This window comes from Emydura macquarii, unplaced genomic scaffold (assembly GCF_026122565.2).
Source record: "Emydura macquarii macquarii isolate MOO-44397 ecotype Brisbane River unplaced genomic scaffold, CSIRO-AGI_Emac_v2 contig_587, whole genome shotgun sequence".
NCBI lineage: Eukaryota > Metazoa > Chordata > Testudines > Chelidae > Emydura > Emydura macquarii.
Genome location: NW_027130724.1, coordinates 14961572 through 14985371, shown reverse-complemented (window position 1 = coordinate 14985371; position 23800 = coordinate 14961572). Strand labels below are relative to the sequence as shown.

The following is a 23800-nucleotide window of genomic DNA, read 5'->3' as shown; positions in this document are numbered from 1 at the left end:
ATGCACAGGACCAGGAAGAAGGCAGAACTTCAGGATGCTCAATGTATGGATGACACAGTGGTGTAAGGAGGTTTTTAGGTTTATTAGGAACAGGGGACCTTTTGGGAAAAGAACTATATACAGAAAGAATGGGCTTTATCTAAACAAAAATAGAACCAGACAGCTGGCATGTACAAATTTAAAAGGTTGTAGAGGATTTTTTAAACTAAGGGCTGGGGGAAAGCTGACAGCTGTGGAGGAGTACATGTTTTGGGCGGAGATATCCTTTAGAGATGAATCTGTTAAAGTGGGAGCTCTATATCCTAGTAAACGGACTGGAAAGAAATTGGTAAAGTACAGGTAGAAGCTAGTGAGAAAAAGCCAAACGCAAAGAGCCCCATTTAAATATAACACATGAAAGCAAGCAACTGAGTGTTGGCAAAATGTAAAAGTGGTTATGTACAAATGCTAGAAGCCTAATAATTAAGATGGATGAATCAGAGTGCCTGGCATTAAATGAGGATATTGATATAATAGACAACACAGATAATAGGTGGAATGAGGATAATCAATGGGACATGGTAATACCAGGGTACAAAATATATAGAAATGACAGAGAAGGTCATGTTGGTGGGGGAGTGGCACTATGTGTGAAAGAAAGCTGTAAGTCAAATAAAGTAAAAATCTTAAATGAATCAAACTGTACCATAGAATCTCTATGCTTGAACAATAAGAGTATAGCAGTTGAAATATATTACTGACCACCTGAGCAGGATGGTGATGGTGACCATGAATGCTCAGGGAGATTAGAGAGTCTACAGAGCCAGAAAATGTAATAATAATGGGGGATTTCAACTCTCCCTATATTGACTAGATATATTGTCACCTTAGGAAGGGTTGCAGAGATACAATTTCTAAACACATTAAATGACTGCTCCTTGGAGCAGCTTGTCCTGTAAACCCCAGGAAAAGAGACAATTCTTGATTTAGTCCTAAATGGAATGCAGGATCTGGTCCAAGAAGTGAAAAATAGCCGAACTCTTTGGTAATAGTGATTATAATGTAATTAAATTGAACATCCTTTGGGGGGGGGATATCAAACAGACCCACCACAGTAGCATTTAACTTTAAAAAGAGGAACTACATAAAAATGAGGAAGCTAATTAAAAGGAACAGTCACAAGAGTGAAATGCCTGTAAACTGCTTGAAGAGTATGTAAAAACACCGAAATAGAGGTAATAATATACAAATTAAATGTATATCCCCAAATTTAAAAAAAAAAAAAAAAAAAAGTAAGAGGACCAAAAAATGCCACCATAGTTAAACAGCAGAGTAAAAGATATGGTTAGAAGGATCCTAGATAATCCTGGCGATTACAGGCTGGTAAGCCTAACTTCAGCACCACGCAAATTGGTTGAAACTGTAGTAAAGAACAAAATTATTATACATATCAGATAAACAGGATATATTGAGAAAGAGTCAACATTGCTTTTGTAAGGGGAAATCATGCCTTACCATTCTATTACAATTCTTTGAGGGAGTCAACAAGCAAGTGGACAAAGGTGGTCTTGTGGATACAGTGTACTAAGACTTCTAGAAAGCTTTTGAGCAGATCCCTCACCAAAGACTCTTAAACAAACAAAACAGTCCTTGAATAAGAGGGAAGGTCTTCTCATGGATTTGTTGCTGGTTAAAAGAGAGGAAACAGAGTGTGGGAATAAATTATCAGTTTCACAATGGAGAGAGGTAAATGGCAGGGTCCCCTAGGGATCTGTACTGAGACCTGTACTGTTCTGATCTGGAAAAAAGGATGAACACTGAGGTGGCAAAATTTGTAGATGATACAAAATTACTTAAAATAGTTAAGTCTAAAACTGACTGCAAAGAGTTACAAAGAGATCTCACTAAATTGGGTGACTGGGCAGCAAAATGTCAAATGAAATTCAGTGTTGATAAATGCAAAGTAATGAACATGGATAAAATAATCCCAGTTCTATGTACAAAATGATAGGATCTAAATTAGCTGTTGCCACTCAAGAAAGAGATCTTGGAGACATCATGAATATTTCTCTGAAAACATCTGCTCAATGTGCAGCATCAGTCAAAAAAGCTAATAGGAACCATTAGGAAAGGGATAGATAGTAAAACAGAAAATATCATAATGCCATTATATAAATACATGGTACATGCATATCTTGAATACTGAGTGCAGTACCTTGTCTCAGAAAATATATATTAGAATTGGATAAGATGCAGAGGGCAACGAAAATGATTAGGGATATGGAACAGCGGCCCCACAATTCTGTCTCTCTACTGGCTTGATAAGACTTTTCCATCTGGGACAAGGTACTGAAGTTCTCAGAAACAATTTGCCAGAGTATGCTAGGACCCTAGACAGGAATTTCAAGCCATCTTAGAGGAGGACAAATTGATGGCTAGGATCTCTCTGCAAACAGATTTAAATGGGGCAGAATAAGTAGCTAGAGCAGTGTTTCTCAATTGGTGTTCCGCAGAACCCTTGGGTTCCGCAGGAACACTGTTAGGGTTCCGGGAGCAGCTGTTCTCCACGCCGCCGGAAAAGGGAAGATGTCTCAGATTTTCCGGCGGAGGGTATCCAGTGTAAGTGTAATTTAAGTGAGAAATGCTGACCTTTGCTTATTTCGACATTTGAAGACTGCTAAGAGTTTGGGGGGTTCCGCAATTATATATGGAGTTCAAAAGGGTTCCATGGCCAAATTTAACTGAGAAACACTGAGCTAGAGCCATGTCATCTGCAGTAACTATGACCAAATGTTCACGACTTCAGTCATCAGATCTCCTACAGTGGGTTCAGCAGACTATCCAGGATCATCACCCCTTTGAAGGTCCTACCATCTTCTCCCAAAAGACTCTCTGAAAAGCAGGCTAATGCTTCAGGAAGGTGCAGTGTTTGTAAAATGTGCAAAACATTCTCCTGAACAGCAGGATGCCATCTACTAGATACACTTACCTATATTCTCCTTATGGTCAAAGCAGGTGAGTGTTCGCCAATCCTGGACATTGTCCAACATGTTTTGGACTATTTATTTCACCTGAAACAACGGAGTCTATCAATTAGTTCCATCAGAGTTCACCTGGCAACTGTTTCTGCTTTCTAATTGTGGGCTGTTTAGGATCTTCTAGTCCTATGTCAATCAAATTCTTAAAGGGTCTGGATAGGTCACAGGTGCCTTTCCTCCCTGCAACTTATATCTGGTGCTGTTTCAGTTGATGGGTCCATTCTTTGAACCAATTGCCCCTTGCTCTTTACTGCATCTCTCTATGAAAGTAGCATTTTGGTAGCTATTACCTCTACAAGAAAGGGGCAGAGTTACGAGCTTTGGTGGCTGACTCTCCTTACTAGACTACCAATCTGATTTGGAAGGAGAGAGATTTTTTGTAGTTTTGGGCAGAGGCGATAAGATGACATAATATATCTGCTAAGCATTGCTTTTAATTTGTTATCCTTTCAGAGAATATTCAGTCTTTTCAGGAAAAAAAATCTCTTGGGTATTTGTTTATCCTTAAGACTTAGGTCAGTCCTTAGTCAGTCCTAACCACAAGCTCCACAATATGAGACATGTTTATCTACATCACAATTCCAATATTTTGGAAAATCACACTGGTTTTCTAAATGCCTTAATTAAAAATGCTTGTATATGTGTATAGGGTCTCAGGTAATAGCTTTCCATTTAGAGATTTTACTCATTTTAATCATGTTGAAATTGGCACACACAAAAATGATTACGTAATTTACATATATTCTGAAATATACATATTATTATGTTTATGTCTAGGAGCCCTAGCCATGCAGCAGCATATCATTTTGCTAGGCCTGTACAAACACAGAACAAAAAGACTGTTCCTCCCCCAAAAAGCTTACAATCTAAGTATAAGAAAAGAGACAGCAGATGGGTACAGACAGGAAAGTACAAAACAGCAATGAGATAGCATTGGTCAGTATGCTAGGTAGTAGTCTCAGCACACTAGGGGCCTAACCAGTATCTAGTTCTTTATAAGCATCATGGGAATAAAGGAGTATAAAACAATGACAACAGATGGGAGAGTACAAGGAAAACAATGAGACAATCTTGGTCAGCACAATAAGCAGCGGTCTCAGCATAGCAGCAGCCTAACCATTTTCAAGTTTATTGTAGACATTACAAAAAAGGAGAGTTTTAAGGAGGATTTTGAGGAAAATAACGTGAGGTAGCTTTGAAGATGTTTACGAGGAACTCTCCCACACGTGAGGGGCAGCATGGGAAAAGATAAAATATGATCATTGAAGTTTTGTCAGGTGTCCACTTTTTTTCCTTTTTTTAAGGGTTTATAGTACCATGGCCATAAAAAAACTGACTTGGAAAAAGGACTCAACCTGCAAATTATTTCTACAGATAGATGATGTAGTTCTGAGATTAGAGCATGAAACTAGGAATCCAGTCTCAGATGTTCAATAGTACTAGTAGGTATTTTGTGGTAGTACCTGCAGACTCCATTCAGACCCCAGTGTGCAAAAAACTAGATAGCAAAAAGACTATGTAATGTAATTTACCAACAACATTTTATATTTGAATGTAGTATGCAGAACATGTCAGTTTGGTTTCTATTTAATATGAAGGTGCAGTTCTGCTCACTTCTCCTTTTAAAATTATTCTTGACTGAGTCTAGGGTTGCTATATTAGATCACAGTAACAATATGAGTTTAATGGATGGGTTTGGTTGTGCACAGGTGGTGACATCATTACAGGAGAGCATCAGTTTTGCATTTTTGATTGCTATATGTTATAAAGTGAAAGGAGTCAAGGCCTAGTAAAGATGTAACCTATGTTTTTTCACACATCACTAGGAAAGACAAAAGGGAGGATTTCATTAACTTCTGCCTGTAAAGGGAGCTTTGGAGAAGGATTACTGTAATAACTTTTCTCTGAAGTAGCATGATTTCCCAGAATGATAGTGTTATGAGACACACAGAAAAGCCTGCATTCTGCAGTTCCAACCCTCAGAGGTTTGTGGAAGGAGGTGCTTGTTTGAAAAATAAATGTTAGGATAGGAAACAATGGTAAGATTTGCAGTAAATGGTTGGTTCTGTAACTAAGGACCCAATCTACTGTTTGTTTAGCTAAATAGAAAGATTCACATTTACTCCCATGGCATTGGATTACAGAAAAAGAATCTCTCTCTACATTGTTTTTATTCCAGGACAAAGCTGGGTTGTTGTTACATGCATATTATTTCCACCCCCCCTGAATTTTCGCCAAACATGCAGTTTTCTGTAAACATGAATATGAATAGTAACATTGAACTTTAAAGACACACTTTGTTATGTCCAGTAAATTGGGTATGGTATTCTTCATTTCCTGATCTAAACTGTTATGTAGTGTTGTAAGCATGCTGTTAAAACCGCAGAGGCAGCTACATTTCAATGGTGGCTGAAGCAAGTCAGAGAATTATGGAGGAGGGATTCCAAAAGGCATATTAGAGAAAGGCTGAGTGTTTTATCCATATTAAACTTTAAACGTATAAAGTTTGATATACAATTTTAAGCACCTGAAGTTTTCTATGTGGATAAGAGCCTCTCCCCTTCCACTACGCTATACTGACTACTACCACCTTATTCCACTCAGGTATAACTCCTTTCTCCTTCATTACCTCTCCCTTGGCCTCACTAAAGACTACAAGAGGGGAGCGCCACTTTGGTTTGCCTCATAAAATCTGTTGGCACAGATTATCATGATTTAATATAATAACATAGCACAGAGTATAATGCCTTAGCACTTCTTTTAAACCATGGCTTCTTTGAGACAGGAACCGTTATTGTCATTAATCATGTTTATTACAGTAGTGCCTGAAGGCCAGCTAGGAGTGAATCCCCATTGTGCTTGGCACTGTACTAACATCTTTAATAGTAGATGTCCATGCTCTGAAGAGTTAACAATCTAAATAGACAAGATAAACATGGGCTGGTGGAAAAGGTATAACACACAAGCAGAATGTGACACAGAGGTTCCGAGGCAAATGGTTCCCTGTACACCAAACATGTCTTCCATGTCTTACAGGAAATTTATTCATAAAGAGTAACACGTAAGTTGTCTATAGAAAGTTCATAACTTGTTCTCTTTAATCATTGCAAGGTATATGTATGGGTAATATTTAAGGAATAATGTATTTATATTTAAAGTATACTTTATGGACTTGGAGTAAAAATTTGTCACCAGGGAATAATATGTCTTGGTGAAGGCCCATTCAGGCAGGAGGGAGTTGTCACCTGCCCTGTTTAGCCAGTGATACGATGCAAGGCTCAGTCGTTTAGCCTTGCACAATCCCAAGACTTCCAAAGGAAAACCGTCAGAGTCAACTGCAAACAAGTGAAACTTCTCCTGGGTAAAAAATGAACATTACAAGAAGATAAGGGGTTTACCCTATCTATGAATAGAAACAGAAGACTCTTTCAATATAACACTAAGAAGGGAGGTATTTTAGATCCTTTCACAGACATGCCATCTTGAGAAATGAGCTGTTCTCATGAAAAATTGGATCCTGGTTCCTGTGAAGCCAGCCAGCTCTGCAACAGACTGAACTCTGGGGGGAAAACCTACTTTATTAGATTGGAAAGATAACTATTAGTAAGTGTAGCTCCAGATTCACATTTTACTATTTCTTTTTGTATTGTAACCATTTGTTTCCATTACTCTTTCTTGTTTTTAGTAGAATCTCTGTTCTTTCATAAGTAAACCTACTTTTATTATATTGATAAATACCCACAAGTGCTGTGTGATTTTACAGGAGCAGTGATTTAAAGTCAGACTGGGACATACCATTTCTTTTGGGGGCAGAGGATCTGGGATTTTTGTGAGTAGCCAGTGTTAGGGGCTGGATATGAAGGTGAATGATTCATAGGGATTTGGGGACGGAGTCACACTTATTGTAAACCTGCAAGGTGAAGACAGGATTGCCATACCCCAGAGGAGAGTGCTTGAGTGGCTGAAAGGCTGGTGGTGTTAGGCAACTGACACCCAGCCAGGCACAGGTAAGACCCTTTCACTGGAGGCAGTGTGACTCAGTCCTGGGTATACCAAGAACTATCACAGAGTGAACAATATGATGGCAGCAAACTTATGTTAGTTCCATGATTTTGGGGGGAAATGAATCTACTTAGGAGAGGATAAGCTAAATGGAAAGAAAAGGGATGTGAAGGGCGTGAGGGCAGTGGGGCAGGGGAGAAGGGGTGTGGAGTGAAGCAGAGGTGAAGAGACTATGCAGTAGTCCCTGCTTTGGCTGCTTCTGCTCCTACTAGCTAAATGCTTTCTGAACATGTTTTCTGGAGTCTCTGGCTGGCTCCATGCCTTCTCAGATTCAGAAGACATTTAGTGCTCCCTAGGAACTACCAGAAATAAATATTTTAATAATAATACAAAAGAACACCCTTACTGGACTGCCTCCTGTCTTAGGATGCCACCCCAAGGTATAATCAAATACACTCATTACAATTCTGCTCTTCTTTTATTTGAAGACTACCTATTTGAAGCCACCAGTTTTTCTTCATATCAGTAGTCTGTCCTCACAGGTTGCGTGATATGTTGAGAGTACAAAGAGAACTCCACCATCAAAGATGGAGGATGTTAGCATGGCAGAATACCAAAAAAGAAGAGTTATTTATACAGAGTCCTACTGTCACATTATCTAATATTTATTTTCATTCATTCATTTCCACACGTTCTTCTGGATTAACAACTAATTTTTGCACTCCTCACTTTGGATGCTGAATGCAATATTAACCAGGTTTTATGTTTCTTTTCTCAGAAGGAGGGACAAGCCTGAACCAGTAACTGGACACAAATCATTCTGAAGTTTGTGTTTCTAAAAGGAGATTTGGATCTGAATTTCATTGCTGACCTATTAAACAATCTCTACTTAGAATCCAGATTTGATGTTCAGACCACGAATAGTTTCAAATTTGCAGTATAACATCTCATTTTACTTATTTCAATGTGCTTTTGAAAATAGGGGGTGTTTTAGAGATAATGCTCCTAAAATATTTTGTGGTTTCACCCTATTATCAGTATTAAGATCAAAATTCACATTTCTTAAGGAATTAGTATTAAAACTAAAAGCATTTTTATTCCCCTCTGTAAGCAGCTGGGATTTCCCCAAAACTAACAGCAAATGCAGTAACTCAGGTACTATAGGTATCAGTGTTGGCTTTGTAAATCTTGACACTTGATACCAAATGGCTAAGATAAGAAAACTCTTTGAACGTAACAGTGTTAAAAACTCAGGAACTCACCAGAGGAGAGGAGGGGGTCAAATAATCTAAAATTTAAGGTCAGTGAAATATGTAACTGTTTGACTGGAGTTGGACACATGACCATCTGTGTTATGGAATTAGATTTTTTTAAAATTTTCCTTCATCTTTACCTTTTGTAATATAACCAAGCATATACATTTACTGTAGGTAGAGGAAAGAGACCATTGTGTTTCTTATGCGCTTCTTCAAGCCATCCTTCTTACCTTATTTTCATCAGCCATAATCTCTGTTCTCTTCTTTGTCCTGTGTTTTAGACATGCCAAACGCAAACCAACTTCATGTCTGTTCATTTCAGGTTCTGAACACCCTCATCTCTCATTGACTTTAGTGCATTTCAGGTGTATAGCCCATTGCAGGATCAGGCTCTTTGTGGAGGGAATGGATCATATTATTAATTATTATGCATTATTTAATAGCTTTGTCTACTGCTAGATATCTCAAAAAATAAATATTAAGACAATGTCCCTGCTCAGAGTTGTATCTTGCTCTCTAATTTTAAAGTATTCTATAAATGTTAGGTGCTACATGAGATTTTTAATATTATAATCCAAAATGGCCATAATTTTTCAGTTACTATTCTGGCCCTATCAGATTTCATGCCCGAAGGTAATTGCTGTTAATACACGTAACAACACAAGTAAAAACTGAATTGTAAGAATTTCATTTCTCTTTCCATAGTAGGGAAGGGAAGTGACATTTGTCATCAGCAGTTTTATGACTGAAGTAAACATCATTTTGTGGAGCCACAGTGCAATCTCATGTTTGGCAACACGTTTTGGGAATTCCTTACTTTCAGCTGGTGTTGCTCTCAGTATCCAGGAGAAGGCAGCATTCTTTATTAGGCATTAGCAATCTCTACCCCAGTGGGGAATGATGAATGCTGTTTAAATCTAAATGAAGATTACCTGTCATACCAGCAGTAATATAAGTTAATGGCTTGCAGCTGTTACTGAGGGGGCAAAATTTTAAGGGGAAATAGGGAACAAAAAAAGAAATTTTAAGATCCGGTGGTTAAGGTCTTTAGTCACTGCCTACTGCTTTTATGGTAAGTTCCTCCATGCAGGGACTATGTGTTTTTATATGTGCTTGTACAGCGCTAAGTATAACAGCCCCCACTCTTGCAAGGGGTCGATGGGAATTACTGCATTACAAAAAATAAAGTATAATAGAGTGCACGTTTTTTCAGTAATATTGGACAAAAGAAAATATATGCTTAGATGCTTGAGTTTCTTCTGCCAAAAAATGTATATGATAAATAAATCTCTGCCTACAAGAATTACATACCACTTCTGCAGAATTCTATTGCCCTCTACTGGTTCACTGTACACAGCTTTGATTTGGTAATGCTGACTAATATACGATGACCTTTTTTGGCTTTCATGGTAAAATAACAGTAGACAAACACTTTGAGGGCTCAGTGTACCACTCATATTTAAAAAGGAATAAGAATCTAAATATTGTTGATATACATTATTTAATATATATATATTATTTCATAATATAAAATATTTTATTTTTATTGTGTTTTTTATTTTGTATCCAATAGTAAACAAAAACTAAATAGTTGTCCTAACAGCCATGAGCCAATACAGCCATTTTTCTTTTGTGCGCTATATCCCTTTACATTTGTGGGTATAAATATCTGTGGCCCCAATTATACAGTGAATTCTAGATGGGAGGACTCCTATTGACCTCAACAAGCTTCCACAAGAACACAGGGCTTTGCCTCTACAGAGCCCACTATAGGATTGAAGACTATACCTTCATACCTACACAAGTAAATATGTATGTGATGTGATTTTTATACACACACACTATAATATAATATAATTAATAATATGCATGTGTACTCACACACTAAAGCTCTTGCAATCAGATATATATGGCAGGACTCTTATGCCTGTATATAGTCGCACTGAACTTAACGGAACTCTTTGTGGGCACAGTGCAGATCTTAGTTCAGAATTGGGGCCATACAATGAGAGTGTGTGTGTGCATGCGCGCACACCCAGAATATATTGGATGTGGAAGGTGATCTTGCATTTTCTTTTCTGTAATAGTAGCAGTGTTTTTAAAGTCTATTTTAAAATGCAAAGTTAATTATGTTAATTTTGAATAGAAGGATCTGTGAGAAGTAAATTCTGTGTATGCAGTGATATACATGAGAAAGCTAATGAATTTACAGTTGTTTCATAGTGATTTCAAAATCTGCCTTTATATTAATTTTTACAAATAAGCTAGTATCTTGTAAAACTAATTCTTACATAACTTACAGACTTCTTCGTAATATTAGTCTGCTGAGAGAGAACAGCAAAGCTTTCAGGAGAAGTTAGCTCATGATAGGAGTGTTCCTACTGCTCAGAGCTAATTTAAGAAATCAGACAAACCGCTTTAGATTAAAGACTTTATATTAGTTCAGAACAATTTTTTATTGTTTCCAGGTTTTTTTATTTAAGCTGTTATCCCTCATATCCTCCTATATAAGTAAGAAATTCCCTTATCTCCTCCTACATTCATCCCATGTGCTGGAGGAGAATTGTGGTGTTTAATTATAAATGTGTATAGTTTTACTCTTCTCATGTAAAAGTAGTTGAATATTTGCTGTATTTAGTACATTAACTCCTCAGTTGCTTCAACATAACTGCCTCCCACTGCTCTTCCTGTATGAAGGAAAAAATCTTTTTGATGTAGCAATTTAGATATTGCGGTTCTCTTGGTGTACATGAACAGCCTTCCTTTACTTGTAAGGAGTTCTTTACTCATTGGCTGAGTCTATACTGATGGCGGCAAATTCGCTGCCATCAGATCGATCTTTCTGAATCAGTGTAGACCCACTCAATCGATCAGGAAGTCAATGCTGGTAAACCACCCCCTCAAGTAGCGTAGCACTGCGTCAACGGGAACATTGTTCCAGTCAGCACAGCGCAGTGTAGACAATGCTCAGAAGAGAAGCAGAGCAGTCAACATGAGTTACTCTGCGTAGTTTGCGTAACTCCCGTCGACTGCCGCCTTATCTCCAGGTAAGTGTAGACCAACCCATAGAGTGGGGAATAGGCGATCGTAGTTGCAAGAAATTATGATACTTTCCACTAACATAGCACCTTTTATCCAAGGCTTTAGAAATGCTAATACCTTGTGAACTTGGTATTTGATCCCCATTTTACAGATAGGTAAACTAAGGCAGGTGAGATCCTTGAGTGGTTTGTCCAAGTTCATGAATGGTGGAGCTAAGAATAGAGCCAGAAGTCCTAACTCCCATTCCTCACTCTGACCACACCATATTATGCTGCCTCCCTTTTCAACATACATAGATGGAAGCCAGCATTCATAAGATATGCCTGAACTTTGCCACAGGTTGGCAAACAACATTGTTTTGGCAAATAAAGCTGTGTTTTAATCTAGATTTGAATAAACAAATTCACATTTAATCTAAATTTATCTAAATATTCCATATACCCATATTTTCTAGCAGATTTATCAGGAAGTTTTGGTGAAATTCTTCAGAATTGAATGAGCTTTACATCTCTCATGCTTATGTTAACATTAATCATGAGCATATGCTTGAATATGGTAAAATTTTGGCAAAACATTTATAAGTCATTTACTGAAGCATACCATTTCAAAATATCTATTCCGTGACTGTGCATAAGTACATGGCCGATGATCAGAAGATTTAGTTCATCATTACTTGTTCTTGGAAGAGAAAACAGTGTAAAAAACAGGATTGTTCAGAGGACTTCAAAACCGATCTCCCACACATTTGAATGATCATTTGCTACTTTTTGGTATGGAAGGTCCTTTATGTCTGGTATTGAAATAATTCATTGGCTGTTCTGCATGTTTTTATCGTTATAAAATATCAAATTGAGTATGAATGAAAGTAGTTTGCAACATATATTAGTTTATGTAAAATATTTTTCAGATACAGATTATCTTTTATGTGGTGTTTAACAATTGTTAGTGTGGTATGGTAGCTAAACTAGATATAAATTAGCATATCCTTCATCATTCAGACTTACTGGTGCCGTACCTATGACTTCTTCAAGTGCTGGTTCCTATATATATTCCACTGTGGGTATGCATGCACTCCATGCACCTGAAACCAGAGAATTCTAGTAAGTATTGTCCTTTGGTCCATGCCCGCACCCCTCCTCTCCTTGTGTGCCATGCTGAGGCTATAAGGGGCAGCATAGATTGACACCTTTCCAGTTCTTTCTTACCACCTCATGGCCTGAGTCAGAACCTCCAGTGTCTGGAACTGATCTTCTTAAATGTTTTTTCCTGTAACTATTATTCAGAGTTTTATGAAGTTAGTTGCTATTGTTAGTAGTTTATTAGTTTAGATTGTAGCTAGTTCAATCCTGTGCAATCCTCTGATCCCCTAGCTCAGGACTTAATTATGCCCAGGCTTCCAGGTGTGAAGAATTGCATCTCGTGCCCTCACTCCTGATCTGTCAGGATGACTGCCAGCACAACCGCTATTGCCTCAGAGAAGCTCATGTTTCTGCTAAGTGCAGCATCTGCTACTCCTTTCCCAACCAAATGTGGCAGGCATGAGCATTCCAGCTTTGGAAGCACCTAATGGAACACTTCATGAGCCCCAATCAAATCCAGATCAGGGAGATCTCCTTGCATATCAGCCTGAAACATGGATGAGTATGCCTTCTAGCTAAGTGTCTGACTCAGGAGTGGAAATAACTAGAGTGAAGGACCCGATGTCTGGGCATTCTCATGCGTGTAAGGGACATTCTCATAAGCATAAAAATAGATCCCATCCTAGATCTTCTAAGAGAAAGGACCCTCCCCAACCCTTTCCAGCTTGGACAAGTCCTTGCACCAGGATGCAAAGATTTAAGTTCTCCTAAGTTTCATGGCAGTTATCAGAAGGCGCATAGGAGCAAAGCTCTTTCAGCACTGCTCCACACGTCACCATTGACTCTGACTATGGTACCAACTAAGATTAAACACCAGGAGTTGAAGGACTGACAGTGACGACATGGTCAGAGGTTCATCACCGGCAGTACCTTCACAGCCCCAAAAGGAACCACCAATTACTAAGAATCCCTTTACACAAACTCTGGTGGCTTTCTAACACAACGAGCTGCAGCCTTCTAAAGCTCCAGTATCGTACACCATTCCAGAGAATATTTTCATCCTTCTGGACCCACAATCTCCCTCTTGTTAGAACCAACCCTTCTTTATCGGCAAGATTCTACTACCAGAGAGAAGCCTGTCTCCCATTCCATTCATTAGCTGCAGCTTCCCAACATCAGTACTGACAGCACCACCAATGGAACTATATCTGGCCTTCTCATCATCGGGAGAGTCGGACATACTGGTGGAATCATCTTTTCCACCACTGAGTGAGTGCAGCCCAGACGGGATCAAGAATCTTCTACTATCAGTCTCATCCATCAAAGTGGCAACCCTATCCTCAGAAACAATGCCTTAGGAACCATAACTTACTTTTGAGCCCTCAAATTTGCCTTACTGGAGTCGATGGGACCTGTATGAATTGCATCCAGAGTCTATGCGATGTGATAGAGAGTCTTTCCACTACTCTCCTCCAAGAGGCCAGTCAGAACCTCCTGAACTTATGGAAGAAGAGAAAGATGAACCAGATCCTCTGGTACACCAGTATCAGCAAATATTTGTCCTTCCTCCCCGAATGAGGCATTTCTTCCTGCTTTGCCATCTCCTTCAGATAAGCACAGACAGTTCCAAGAACTGCTTCAGAGAGTAGCAGAAGAGCTGCAAATCCCTTTAGCGGAGGTCTAAGACTCACAACACAAGTTCATGTAACATTCTACAACCTACAGGATCTAGCCGAATAGCACTCCCAGTCAACGAGGCCATACTGGAACCCGCAAGACTTGTATGGAATACATCAGCAACCTGTGCTTCTACCCCTAAGAAAGCAGAAAAGCGGTATTTTACCCCAGCTAAGGGAGTGGAGTTCTTGTTCTCCCACCATGTCCAAAACTCCCTAGTTATTCAACCAGCCACAAAAAAGTCCAGACAACAATACCCAAGAGCTCTCCCTGCAGATAAGGAGGCTAAGCATTTAGACTTTCTAGGGAGATAGGTATTTACTTGTACCAGCCTCCAATTTAGAATTTCCAACTACGAGGCCCTCCTGGCAAAATATGGTGTTTTAAATTATTCTTAAATTCTGGATTTTAAGGACAAGTTAAGGGACACTCACCTCTTGAGTGCCTCCAAGTGGCTAGATGTGGTATCACAGTCCTTTTCTTGACCCTTGTGTCACCCTGGGGGCTGCCAGCTGACCTTGGCAGGTCTTCAGTGGTTTGGCCTTCCAGCTAATTAAAAAGTCTGCTTGCCCTTGCTAGGATCTTTAGCCTTAGCTCTAGGCCCTTAAAATTGAGCCCTTTGTTCAGGCTCCCATATAAGCCCTTCCCCCTTCTTGGGGTTTATGCCATTTTACCCATGGCTGATAGAGGAACCAAGGCCCACCCACTACTCCGGGTTCCAAGCCAGGGATCCTATACACAGCACACCACGTACCACTTTCTTGAATCTTTCACTGCTATTTCTCTGGGCTTCTTTCTTCTTGGGCCTTTTAACTCCACCCCTATCTCAGGACCAGTATCCTCTGGTTCTTCTCTCCCTTCAATCCCAGCTATGTGAATTCAGCCAGCCATAAACTCTGTCTAATTGTTGTCTCCTTTGGCGAGAGAGGAGCACCTTTCTTCACTCCTCTGGTCCCACCCAGAAACTGAACTGCTAAGGCCCGGCAACTCCTTTTTTTAATGGGCCAGCAAAGCCTGATAGGCTGTTCTAGCCCTTGGAGGACCAGGTCTCTTGTGGTTTCCAAAATGGTTGCTCTAAAGAATCCTCTCTAGGCAAACCTGAAGGATCCATCTTCATTGCTCTTTTCCCCTCAGCCCGTTGCTTGTTGGGACATAATGTGGTAGCACTAGGGGGGCCCCAGAAAGGAGCCTCAAAGGCCAAATGCACTCCACCACAATATCCCAGGAGAGTAGGGTTCAATTTCAAACCATGGTTGATGAGGGCAGATTAGTGGCAAGAACCTCATTACAAGCCACTGTCAATGCAGCCAATACTATTTTGAGATCCATGGGAACAGCTATATTGCTACAATCTTCAGGATTCCCCAGGGAGATACAGAACACTTTGCAGTACTTGCCTTTCAGTTAAATCCTTTTTTCCATCAAAAGACAGACAATTTCTTCTATTCACCAAGAGATTCCAAGGCAACCCTTCACTTCACGTGTATATATACACGAGCCTCAAAGAGAAACTACCATAAGCAACCTTACAAGCCAAGGTCTTTGCCATATGCCCCCTACCACCAGCCCTCTTGTAAGCCACCTTGCAAATGGCAGAGGTTGCAAAAATCAAGATATTCTGCTCCATCCATCTCTATCACATATATCCAATCTCACCCCCAGCCAAAAGTATTTTGACAAGATGCTCGAGAGCTGCGAATGAACATTGATACCATTTCCACCAGACTCCAAGATCTGCTTTGGTGGACAATTTTCTAGCACAATTTTCTCGCAAATGGAGTGCAATAACAATGAACAAAGGGTGCTGATATCATCCATTCCAGCTACACCATCGAGTTTCTCTCCCCACCCTCTCCAAAACTCTCTTCCCCCTCCCTCTTCAGTGACCACTCTCACAAGGAGATCCTCTTTCAGGAGGTAAAATCCCTCCAGCAGGAAGCAATAGAGCAGTATCTCTGCAACAATAAGTAAGAGGATTTTATTCCAGATATTTTCTAGTCGTCAAGTCAAGTGGGTGGAAACCTATCCTTGACCTCCAGCAATTCAGTGTTTATATTCACAAGATAAAATTCCACATGGTTACATTGGCATCCATAATATCACCCCAAGAAAAAGACATGGTTCACAGCTCTCAATAGGAAATATGCATATTCTCACGTCGATATTCACCCTTCCCAAAGAAGATTTCTCAGATTTGTGGTGAGTCCCAACCACTATCAATACAGGGTACTCCTGTTTGGTCTAGCAACTGTGCCCAGGGTCTTCATGAAAATGTTTTCCGTAGTAGCATCACATCTTAGATGGAACAGTTCTACTATCTTTCCATATCTAGAAGACTGCTTCTGACAGTCATGACACATACAGAAGTCATAGTATCGACCTCATTGCTGTTCTGTCTCCTAGCTTCCCTAGGAATCTCTGTGAACATGGAAAAGTGTACTCTTGACTCCAGCCCTAACTATAGACTCCATAGGAGTGCCCTTAGACTCAGTCAAGGGAAAGGCTTATCTTCCAATGAACAGATTCCAAGTCATAGGCAGACTGATAAGTCAGACTATACACAACCCTTGGACACTGGTCCACATCTGCCTTACTCTCTTGGGTCACATGGCATGATGTACTTATGTAATACTGTTCTCTGGACTCCACTTGTGCTGCCTACAGGCTTTGCTTCAAAAAGTATATATACCAAGCAAATAGAGCATGAACACTATAGTGACAATCCCCATCAAGATAAGGATCTCTCTGACTTGATGGAAAGATCCTGCAGAAAGTGTACATGGGTGTTCCTTTCCTATCTCCCACACCTGACAGCACAATAATCACATAATCTTCTTCTGCTCTCTTACTCCCTTGAGCAGACCATTTGAATGATGCCCTTCTTCTTTCTCACTGCTTCCTCAAGTACTGCAGAAGACTCAAAAAGACTGATCATGAGTCATCCTCATTGTTCCCTTCTGGACCTCTTGACTCAAAGAACCACAAGGTCAGATATCCCAACCCAGAAGCTCTTCACCTCGCATCTTGGTATTTGGATGGGCATCAGACCTGGAACATTTCTGTTCTAAAACTGTTCAAGGCATTCTTAATAGTAGAAAGGACTCCACAAGAAAGTGTTATCTAATAAAGTGGAAGCATCTTTCTGTCTGGGCCCAATAGCAGCGTGTTCCTTGAGACAACAGATATTCCTGATATTTTGGGTTACCTCTACTTTCACGACGACCCTTAACTCGACATGAAGTCATCTTTTGGCAATCTGTGTGTGTCTGTCACCCTCCAATGGATGGCTATTCTGTCTTAGCTCACCCAGTCATCTCCAGGTTCTTCATGGGCTTAATCAGAACTTTCCCACTTGATCAGAAAGCCAACCCCTTATGGGACCTTAATTTACTATTTTCTCCCCCACATGGCACATGGGTTCACTCTATAAGACTACAGGAGCATCACTTCAAAAAGTACATCTGCTTGATATTTGCAAGGCAGCAATGTGGAGGTCTATCTGCACATTCACAAGACATTATGCCTTGGTGCAAGCCCCTTCCACTGACGCATCCTTTGAGGTGGAGGTTCAACAAGAAGTGATATTACCTGCATCCTTGCACCTTCCTCCTATTTTAATACTGCTTATTAGTCACCCACAGTGGAAAACACATAGGGGCCAGCACTCAAAGAAGTAAGGAAAGTTACTTACCCTTCATAGTTGGAGTTCTTTGAGATGTGTGGTCCCTGTTTGTATTCTACTTCCCATCATCCTTCTCTTTTGTGTCAGATCCTCTCTGATTCACAGTAGGAGGAGGAACTGGAGGTCTATACATCACCCCTTATGCCCTAGGCACGGAGCACAAGGAGAGCAGGGACACAGGAGTGGATCACTGGACACTCCAGGGTTAGGCGTGTGGAGCACATGCATACCCATAGTGGAATAGAGACAGGGACCATATGCCTTGAGGATCTCCAGTAATGAAGGGTAAATAACTTTCCTTTTAAGCAGATGCTGTAGAATACATGCTTCTTTGCTGTCTGACTCTAGAAATTCAGTAAGGCAGAAATACTGTTGTATCCTGTAGTGTTTTGTCATAAAGTAAGAATGCAAGGTCTTCAGAGCTGAACTTTAAGATTTCGGGTCATATTAAGTTAAGTTCCTTGTTCACGTTCAGTTACATTTCCACCACAACCACCACTACCAAGTAGTACCATTTAAATGCTTCAGACTCTGCATGAAGTAAGGTGTTACTCACTGTGAGTAAGGCTGCAACAGTTTAATCTTTGGTAGGGACCTTACCATGGTAATCCAAGTCTTTGTAACCTCAAGGAACTTGCTCTTTTTGGCAAGAGCTGGATTTTGGTGAAATGCAGGGTATAGTGTGGGTATATCTGTTCAGAAAAACTTCTAATTGATCCCTAGACTATTTAATGTTCTGTGACCATGATTTTTATTTGGAAATTAGATATTTTGCTAATATATTGGTTATTTGAAGTTACGTGATTGCATGTGTTACTCTTAAATACATAAAATGCAGAATAAACTTTACATGGATGAAGGAATATCCTAACACTTCTTTGATGATCCATTTTTCATTTTATATGGGTTTAGAGTATCAGTAATAAAAAGTGAAAGATTGCATACTGTTTGGCAACTATCGCTATATTTTATATTAAAAACTTATTCTTTAACGATACCATCATCACAGGATTTTCACTCATGAGTCTTGTGCCCCCAGTGCATCCCAAGCAGGCCCTGTCTTGCACTGGCAGATCAAGATTCCAGAGTGAGAATCAGCCTGTGAGATGATATCTTCAAAGAAGCAGAATTACAGGTAAGTAATTTTTCTTTTTCCCGTGTTACAGTAGATCTGAAGAGATACATTGCAGTGGATCTTATCTGATTACAGCTTTTAAAGTAAATAAAAGTTTAAAATAGATAAAGTATACTGAACCTGCATATTCCATTAACTGTCTGTTGTAAAAATATATCAATATACTCACTGATGGTTATTTTATCTGGTATTCCTATTTCTGTGCTTTCAGAAACTGGCACCTGGAGTTAGTCAGTTTGCTTACACCTGTGTACAAGACCACCCTATATGGGCTAATCAACAGTTTTGGGAAACCACATTTTATAGTGATGTGCAAAATCAGGTTCGTTCCCTCTATCTCACAGCCAAGGAAGACAATCATAAAATACATTTGAAGCAAAAGGTAAGAGAATATATCAAATAAATGAAGTGCAAAAAATGTATGTTACTGCAGCATAAGGCACATCTTCACTACCATGCTAAGTCGATCTAAGTTACATCAGTTAAGTTACGTAAGTAACATAACTTAAATCAATGTATCTTAGATCGACTTGCAGCGGTGTCCACACTACGCTATGTCAATGGGAGATGGTCTCCCATTGCCATAGCTTCCGCCTCTCATTGTGGTGGAATGGACGTTGACAGGAGAGCGCTCTCCCATCGACTTAACACATCTTCACCAGACCCTGACGTAGATGGCAGCAATACCGTTTTAGTGTGGTAGTGAAGATGTGCCCATAGTGGCTGACATTTTATGTGCAACAAAAGTCATGAAGATGTAAGGTTATGGCTCCTACCACTTCTGCTTACATAGTGTTTTCTTGTTACTATTTCCACATTAAATAGATACATTGTTAACTTTGTTTCCTAATCTACATCTGAAATGTATCTCAATTATGAAGAAGAGGGTGTGAAATGTAACTTGTGGATATACTCTGCAGTATATTACCCTTAATTTAGGTGCAAATTAATGATAAATAATAAAACTTTAATTTTTTTTAATCACCTGATACCTGAAGGTCTCCATCAAAGGGATTTATGTCTGGGCATGAAGGAGAGTTCTGAATTTCACTGCTGTTTTCCATCTAAAACCTCAATTTTAACTAGGGTAATCAGATGTCCCGATTTTATAGGGATAGTCCCGATATTCGGGTCTTTTTCTTATGTAGGTGCCCATTGCACTAAAATACATTTTCCTTTAATTTCCTAAGCAGAAAAATGTCCTTTTTAGTGAATATTATGCAATCTTTATATTGCATTCCAGAGACATTTTGCTAAGCAGAAAAACATCCTTTAGCCTTGCCAGTTGATCAGCACTCAGCTCCCTGTGCTTGAGATCATTTAGGTCTCCCAAACACCATACTTTACTGTCCCAGCTAGGAGAAAGCGTTTATGTAATACAAGAATGGATGAATTAAGTGAGTATTCAGAAAATACTGATATCATAATAGCAGAATGCCAGGTGTGGTCTATTGGGTCATCCCAATCCTCCTCTATCATATGATGAAGAACCACCAGCCCTAATCATGTTATTTGAGAGATAAGTACTACCAAGGACATATGATGAAAAGAGAGAGCTGCAGAGTGTAGTTCCACATAATCATATGGACATAGAAGAATGAGATGCAGAGAAGACACCTTCCATCATTTGGTTTATCAGGGGGTGGAGAAAGTTGCTGAATGAGGAAGCCCCCTGTCCACTTGAGTTGTGGGGGAAGCTGAAGAGGGAAGGAAGGTACTGTAGGGGACAAATAACAGGCAGACACTTGTATTCACATTCCCAAATAATGTAAAATTGTATTGAAAATTATTTGGAAAAAATTTTCCACATTGAATAGATCCTACTATTTTAATGATTTATCACCAGCTAAATGAGGATATGTGATATCAGCTACCTAGATGCCTGTATTTGAATTTCCTCAGGCTATCATATTATTTGCCTTCGTGCCATCTACTAATTTTTACACAGAGCAAAATGCTAGATTTGAAATCAAGCATGTGAAAACATGGACATTTAAGCTGTGCTGTAAATTATGTATATCTCCACAAGCCTCACCTCCTGAACACAATAGGAGTTTGGACAACATCATTTGCATCAGACAGTTAGCTGCATATTATTTCTCCATCCACTTCAAGCTTGATCTCTGCTTGAGTTAAGACTCTGCAAGTTGAAAGGAACAGCTATATAATAGACTGTTAAACCAAACTCGGCAAAAAATGAATACGCAAAGATGGTATGTGCTAGAAAACGCTAGAACCAAATCAAACTATTACATTGAACTTAGCTATACTATGCTTTTTGCATTGTTTCAGTACAATGTCACCATGGAAGGCAATCCTTAAATCCTATTCCAAGTGGGTACAATTGTTAGATTTGTTTTTACATTTTAAATAATGAAATGAAGAGTTCAGCGCTTTGGAATTAATGTTAACATCTCTTTTTGTAATGTTAGTAGTATAATACTCTCATCTATTCTTTTTATATGACAATATTTATTCTAGGAGAAAAATTTTGTAAATATGGATCAGGAGAAAACAGCCATGGACCTGGCTGCTGAACAGTTGCGTTTATGGCCAACACTCAATAAACAAACTCAGCAGGAGCTAGTACAGAACGAGGAAAGTACCGTTTTCAGTCAGGCAATTCATTTTGCTAACCTCATGGTCTACCTGCTAGTGCCACTGGACACAAGTAAAAACAAACTATTGAGAACATCAGCTACAGGAGACTGGGAGAGTGGAAGCAACAGCATTGTCACAAATAGGTGCGTAAATGAAAAGACATGGTTTGGCAGTAAGCAATTGTAGGATGTCACTTGGTCCTTTTATGAAAAATACTGTAATTAATTACAAAAATTAAACACTGGAGCACTTTATAATAATGAAAGTTCATGTCCTATGTTAACAACCTTTGTAACAATGTAAAAGTGAGAAACTTTGAAATTGTAATTCATGCTGATATTCTTTCTAACCTACTGTTCTGTTTGCAGTGCTTTGCATTCATAATACCAGTAATATTAACAAAGTGTTTTAATATCATCCAAAAAGTGCCATTTCTCCTTTGACACAATGCATAGAAATCCTTACTTCTCTATGCAGTTTTAGAGGATTGAGCTATTAAAAGTTTTATGCCAGGAAAGGAATATTTCCTTTAGTGGTAGTTAAGATTAAAAGGCATTTCAGTAGCAGAAGGCTATAAGGCATATAAAACTCTGCAAGAAATAAAGGGAATGTGATACAACAAGCACTCAAGTATCTAAAACATTGTTCTCAAATAATCTCAAAGGCATCAGAAAGATTCTACTGTGTGCACTTTTTCTTCCTGGGATAACTGGTTATTCTGTTAGTATCTGAAACTGTGCTTGCAGTGTAGAGGCAAAGTGGACTATATATATTTAGCTGCATTGAATATAGCAAACTCATCAGACAAAAATTATATGGTAGTTATTCTCTGTGTATTATGGTTACCTAACTGGATTTTTTACACTAGCAGTTTCTTTCCTTTACTTCTGTAGTATTGCAGGCAGTGTTGCAGAGAGCTATGATACTGAAAGTGGGTTTGAGGACTCTGAGAACAATGATATTGCCAATGCAGTTGTGCGCTTCATCACCAGGTTTATAGACAAAGTTTGTACAGAGAGTGGAGTTACACAGGATCACATCAAGAGCCTTCATTGCATGATACCAGGTAAGAACGGGTTTTAAAAAAATCTCAAAATTGCAGTTTTTCTCTGGGAATTGATATTTTCCAGTAGACGTGTATTTTTGGTTTCAGTTATTTTCAGTATAGTCTTAAGGGTTTGTTTCCTAGACTGTAATCATTGATGAATCCCTAATAGCCTTAATGACATCTACTCTGTATTTTCATGACAGTTTAACTCCAGGATTTCAAAGCAGTAGAATTATATTTAGTTTGTTTTACTCCTTCTTATATTGTGTGAGGTTTAATTTATGATGTTACTGATTCCCAGGCATTGTAGCGATGCACATTGAGACTCTGGAGGCTGTCCATCGAGAGAGTAGACGACTACCACCAATACAGAAGGCAAGTGTTATAAAATGTGTTTTTATTGGTTAAACATATTGGAATCGTACACAATTTGAAGTGGCTTCAGCCTTCCTTTTTCTAATTTTATGAGGAGACATCTGAACACTGAACAGTATAATCAAGACATTTTTCACCAATGATAAATACATTTTTTGGCTTTGGTCTCATGAAATATGAACTTGTGAAAGTAGCAAAGCCAGACCTCTGAGCATAAAGGAGTGATAGCATTCCAACTACTTATTAAGACCCATTTCACTGACTTGAGTCCAAATTCAGACTCTTCGTTGGAGTCAGTCTCATAACAATTCTGTGTTTACATTTTTTCATGTCAAATACCAATTTGGTAGATTCCAGTGTTGCACTGTACATTATATTTATGTTTTAAATTCTTGTATTGGGGCTCAGCCTAAGATTCTGCGACCAGCTTTGCTGCCAGGAGAAGAGTTTGTGTGTGAAGGTCTCCGTGTGCTGCTGGATCCTGACGGGAGAGAGGAAGCAACAGGAGGATTCCTCGGAGGCCCTCACATTCTACCTGCAGAAGGAGCCTTATTCCTGACCACGTACAGAATTATATTCAAAGGCACTCCTCATGATCAACTAGGTATAGTCTTTCTTACTAAGATCAACATAATGTGTGGTCTAACGGATATGTGAGACTTTGAACTGGACCTGCAGTTTACTTAAGCAACACCATCAAAACACATCTATCCAGCAAAAAACAATTCAGAATTCAATTAAGTATTAGTTTAATTCATGTTGATCATCAGTACTGGAATAGACTCTGCACCTGGATTATTGACTATCACTAGCTATAATGATACTTATTTTTGATGTTACATTTTAATTTTTCTGCAAGTCAAATATCACCTGAGTTCTTACTGAA

The 23800-nt window shown here is 39.1% G+C and overlaps 1 protein-coding gene across 7 annotated transcripts in view; it reads left to right on the top strand.

Annotated features, from left to right (window-relative positions):
• SBF2 (SET binding factor 2) overlaps positions 1–23800 on the top strand; it is a 547042-nt gene that overhangs the window by 391137 nt on the left and 132105 nt on the right. For all 7 annotated transcript variants that reach the window (XR_010918455.1, XM_067540773.1, XM_067540774.1 and 4 more), the window contains 5 exons: positions 19102–19272; positions 21372–21634; positions 22385–22557; positions 22841–22914; positions 23323–23518. Coding sequence is in view for 6 of the 7 variants with exons in the window: in XM_067540773.1 (XP_067396874.1) it covers positions 19102–19272; positions 21372–21634; positions 22385–22557; positions 22841–22914; positions 23323–23518 (877 nt within the window). In the remaining variant the exon portion in view is untranslated. The remainder of the gene's footprint in view (positions 1–19101; positions 19273–21371; positions 21635–22384; positions 22558–22840; positions 22915–23322; positions 23519–23800) is intronic.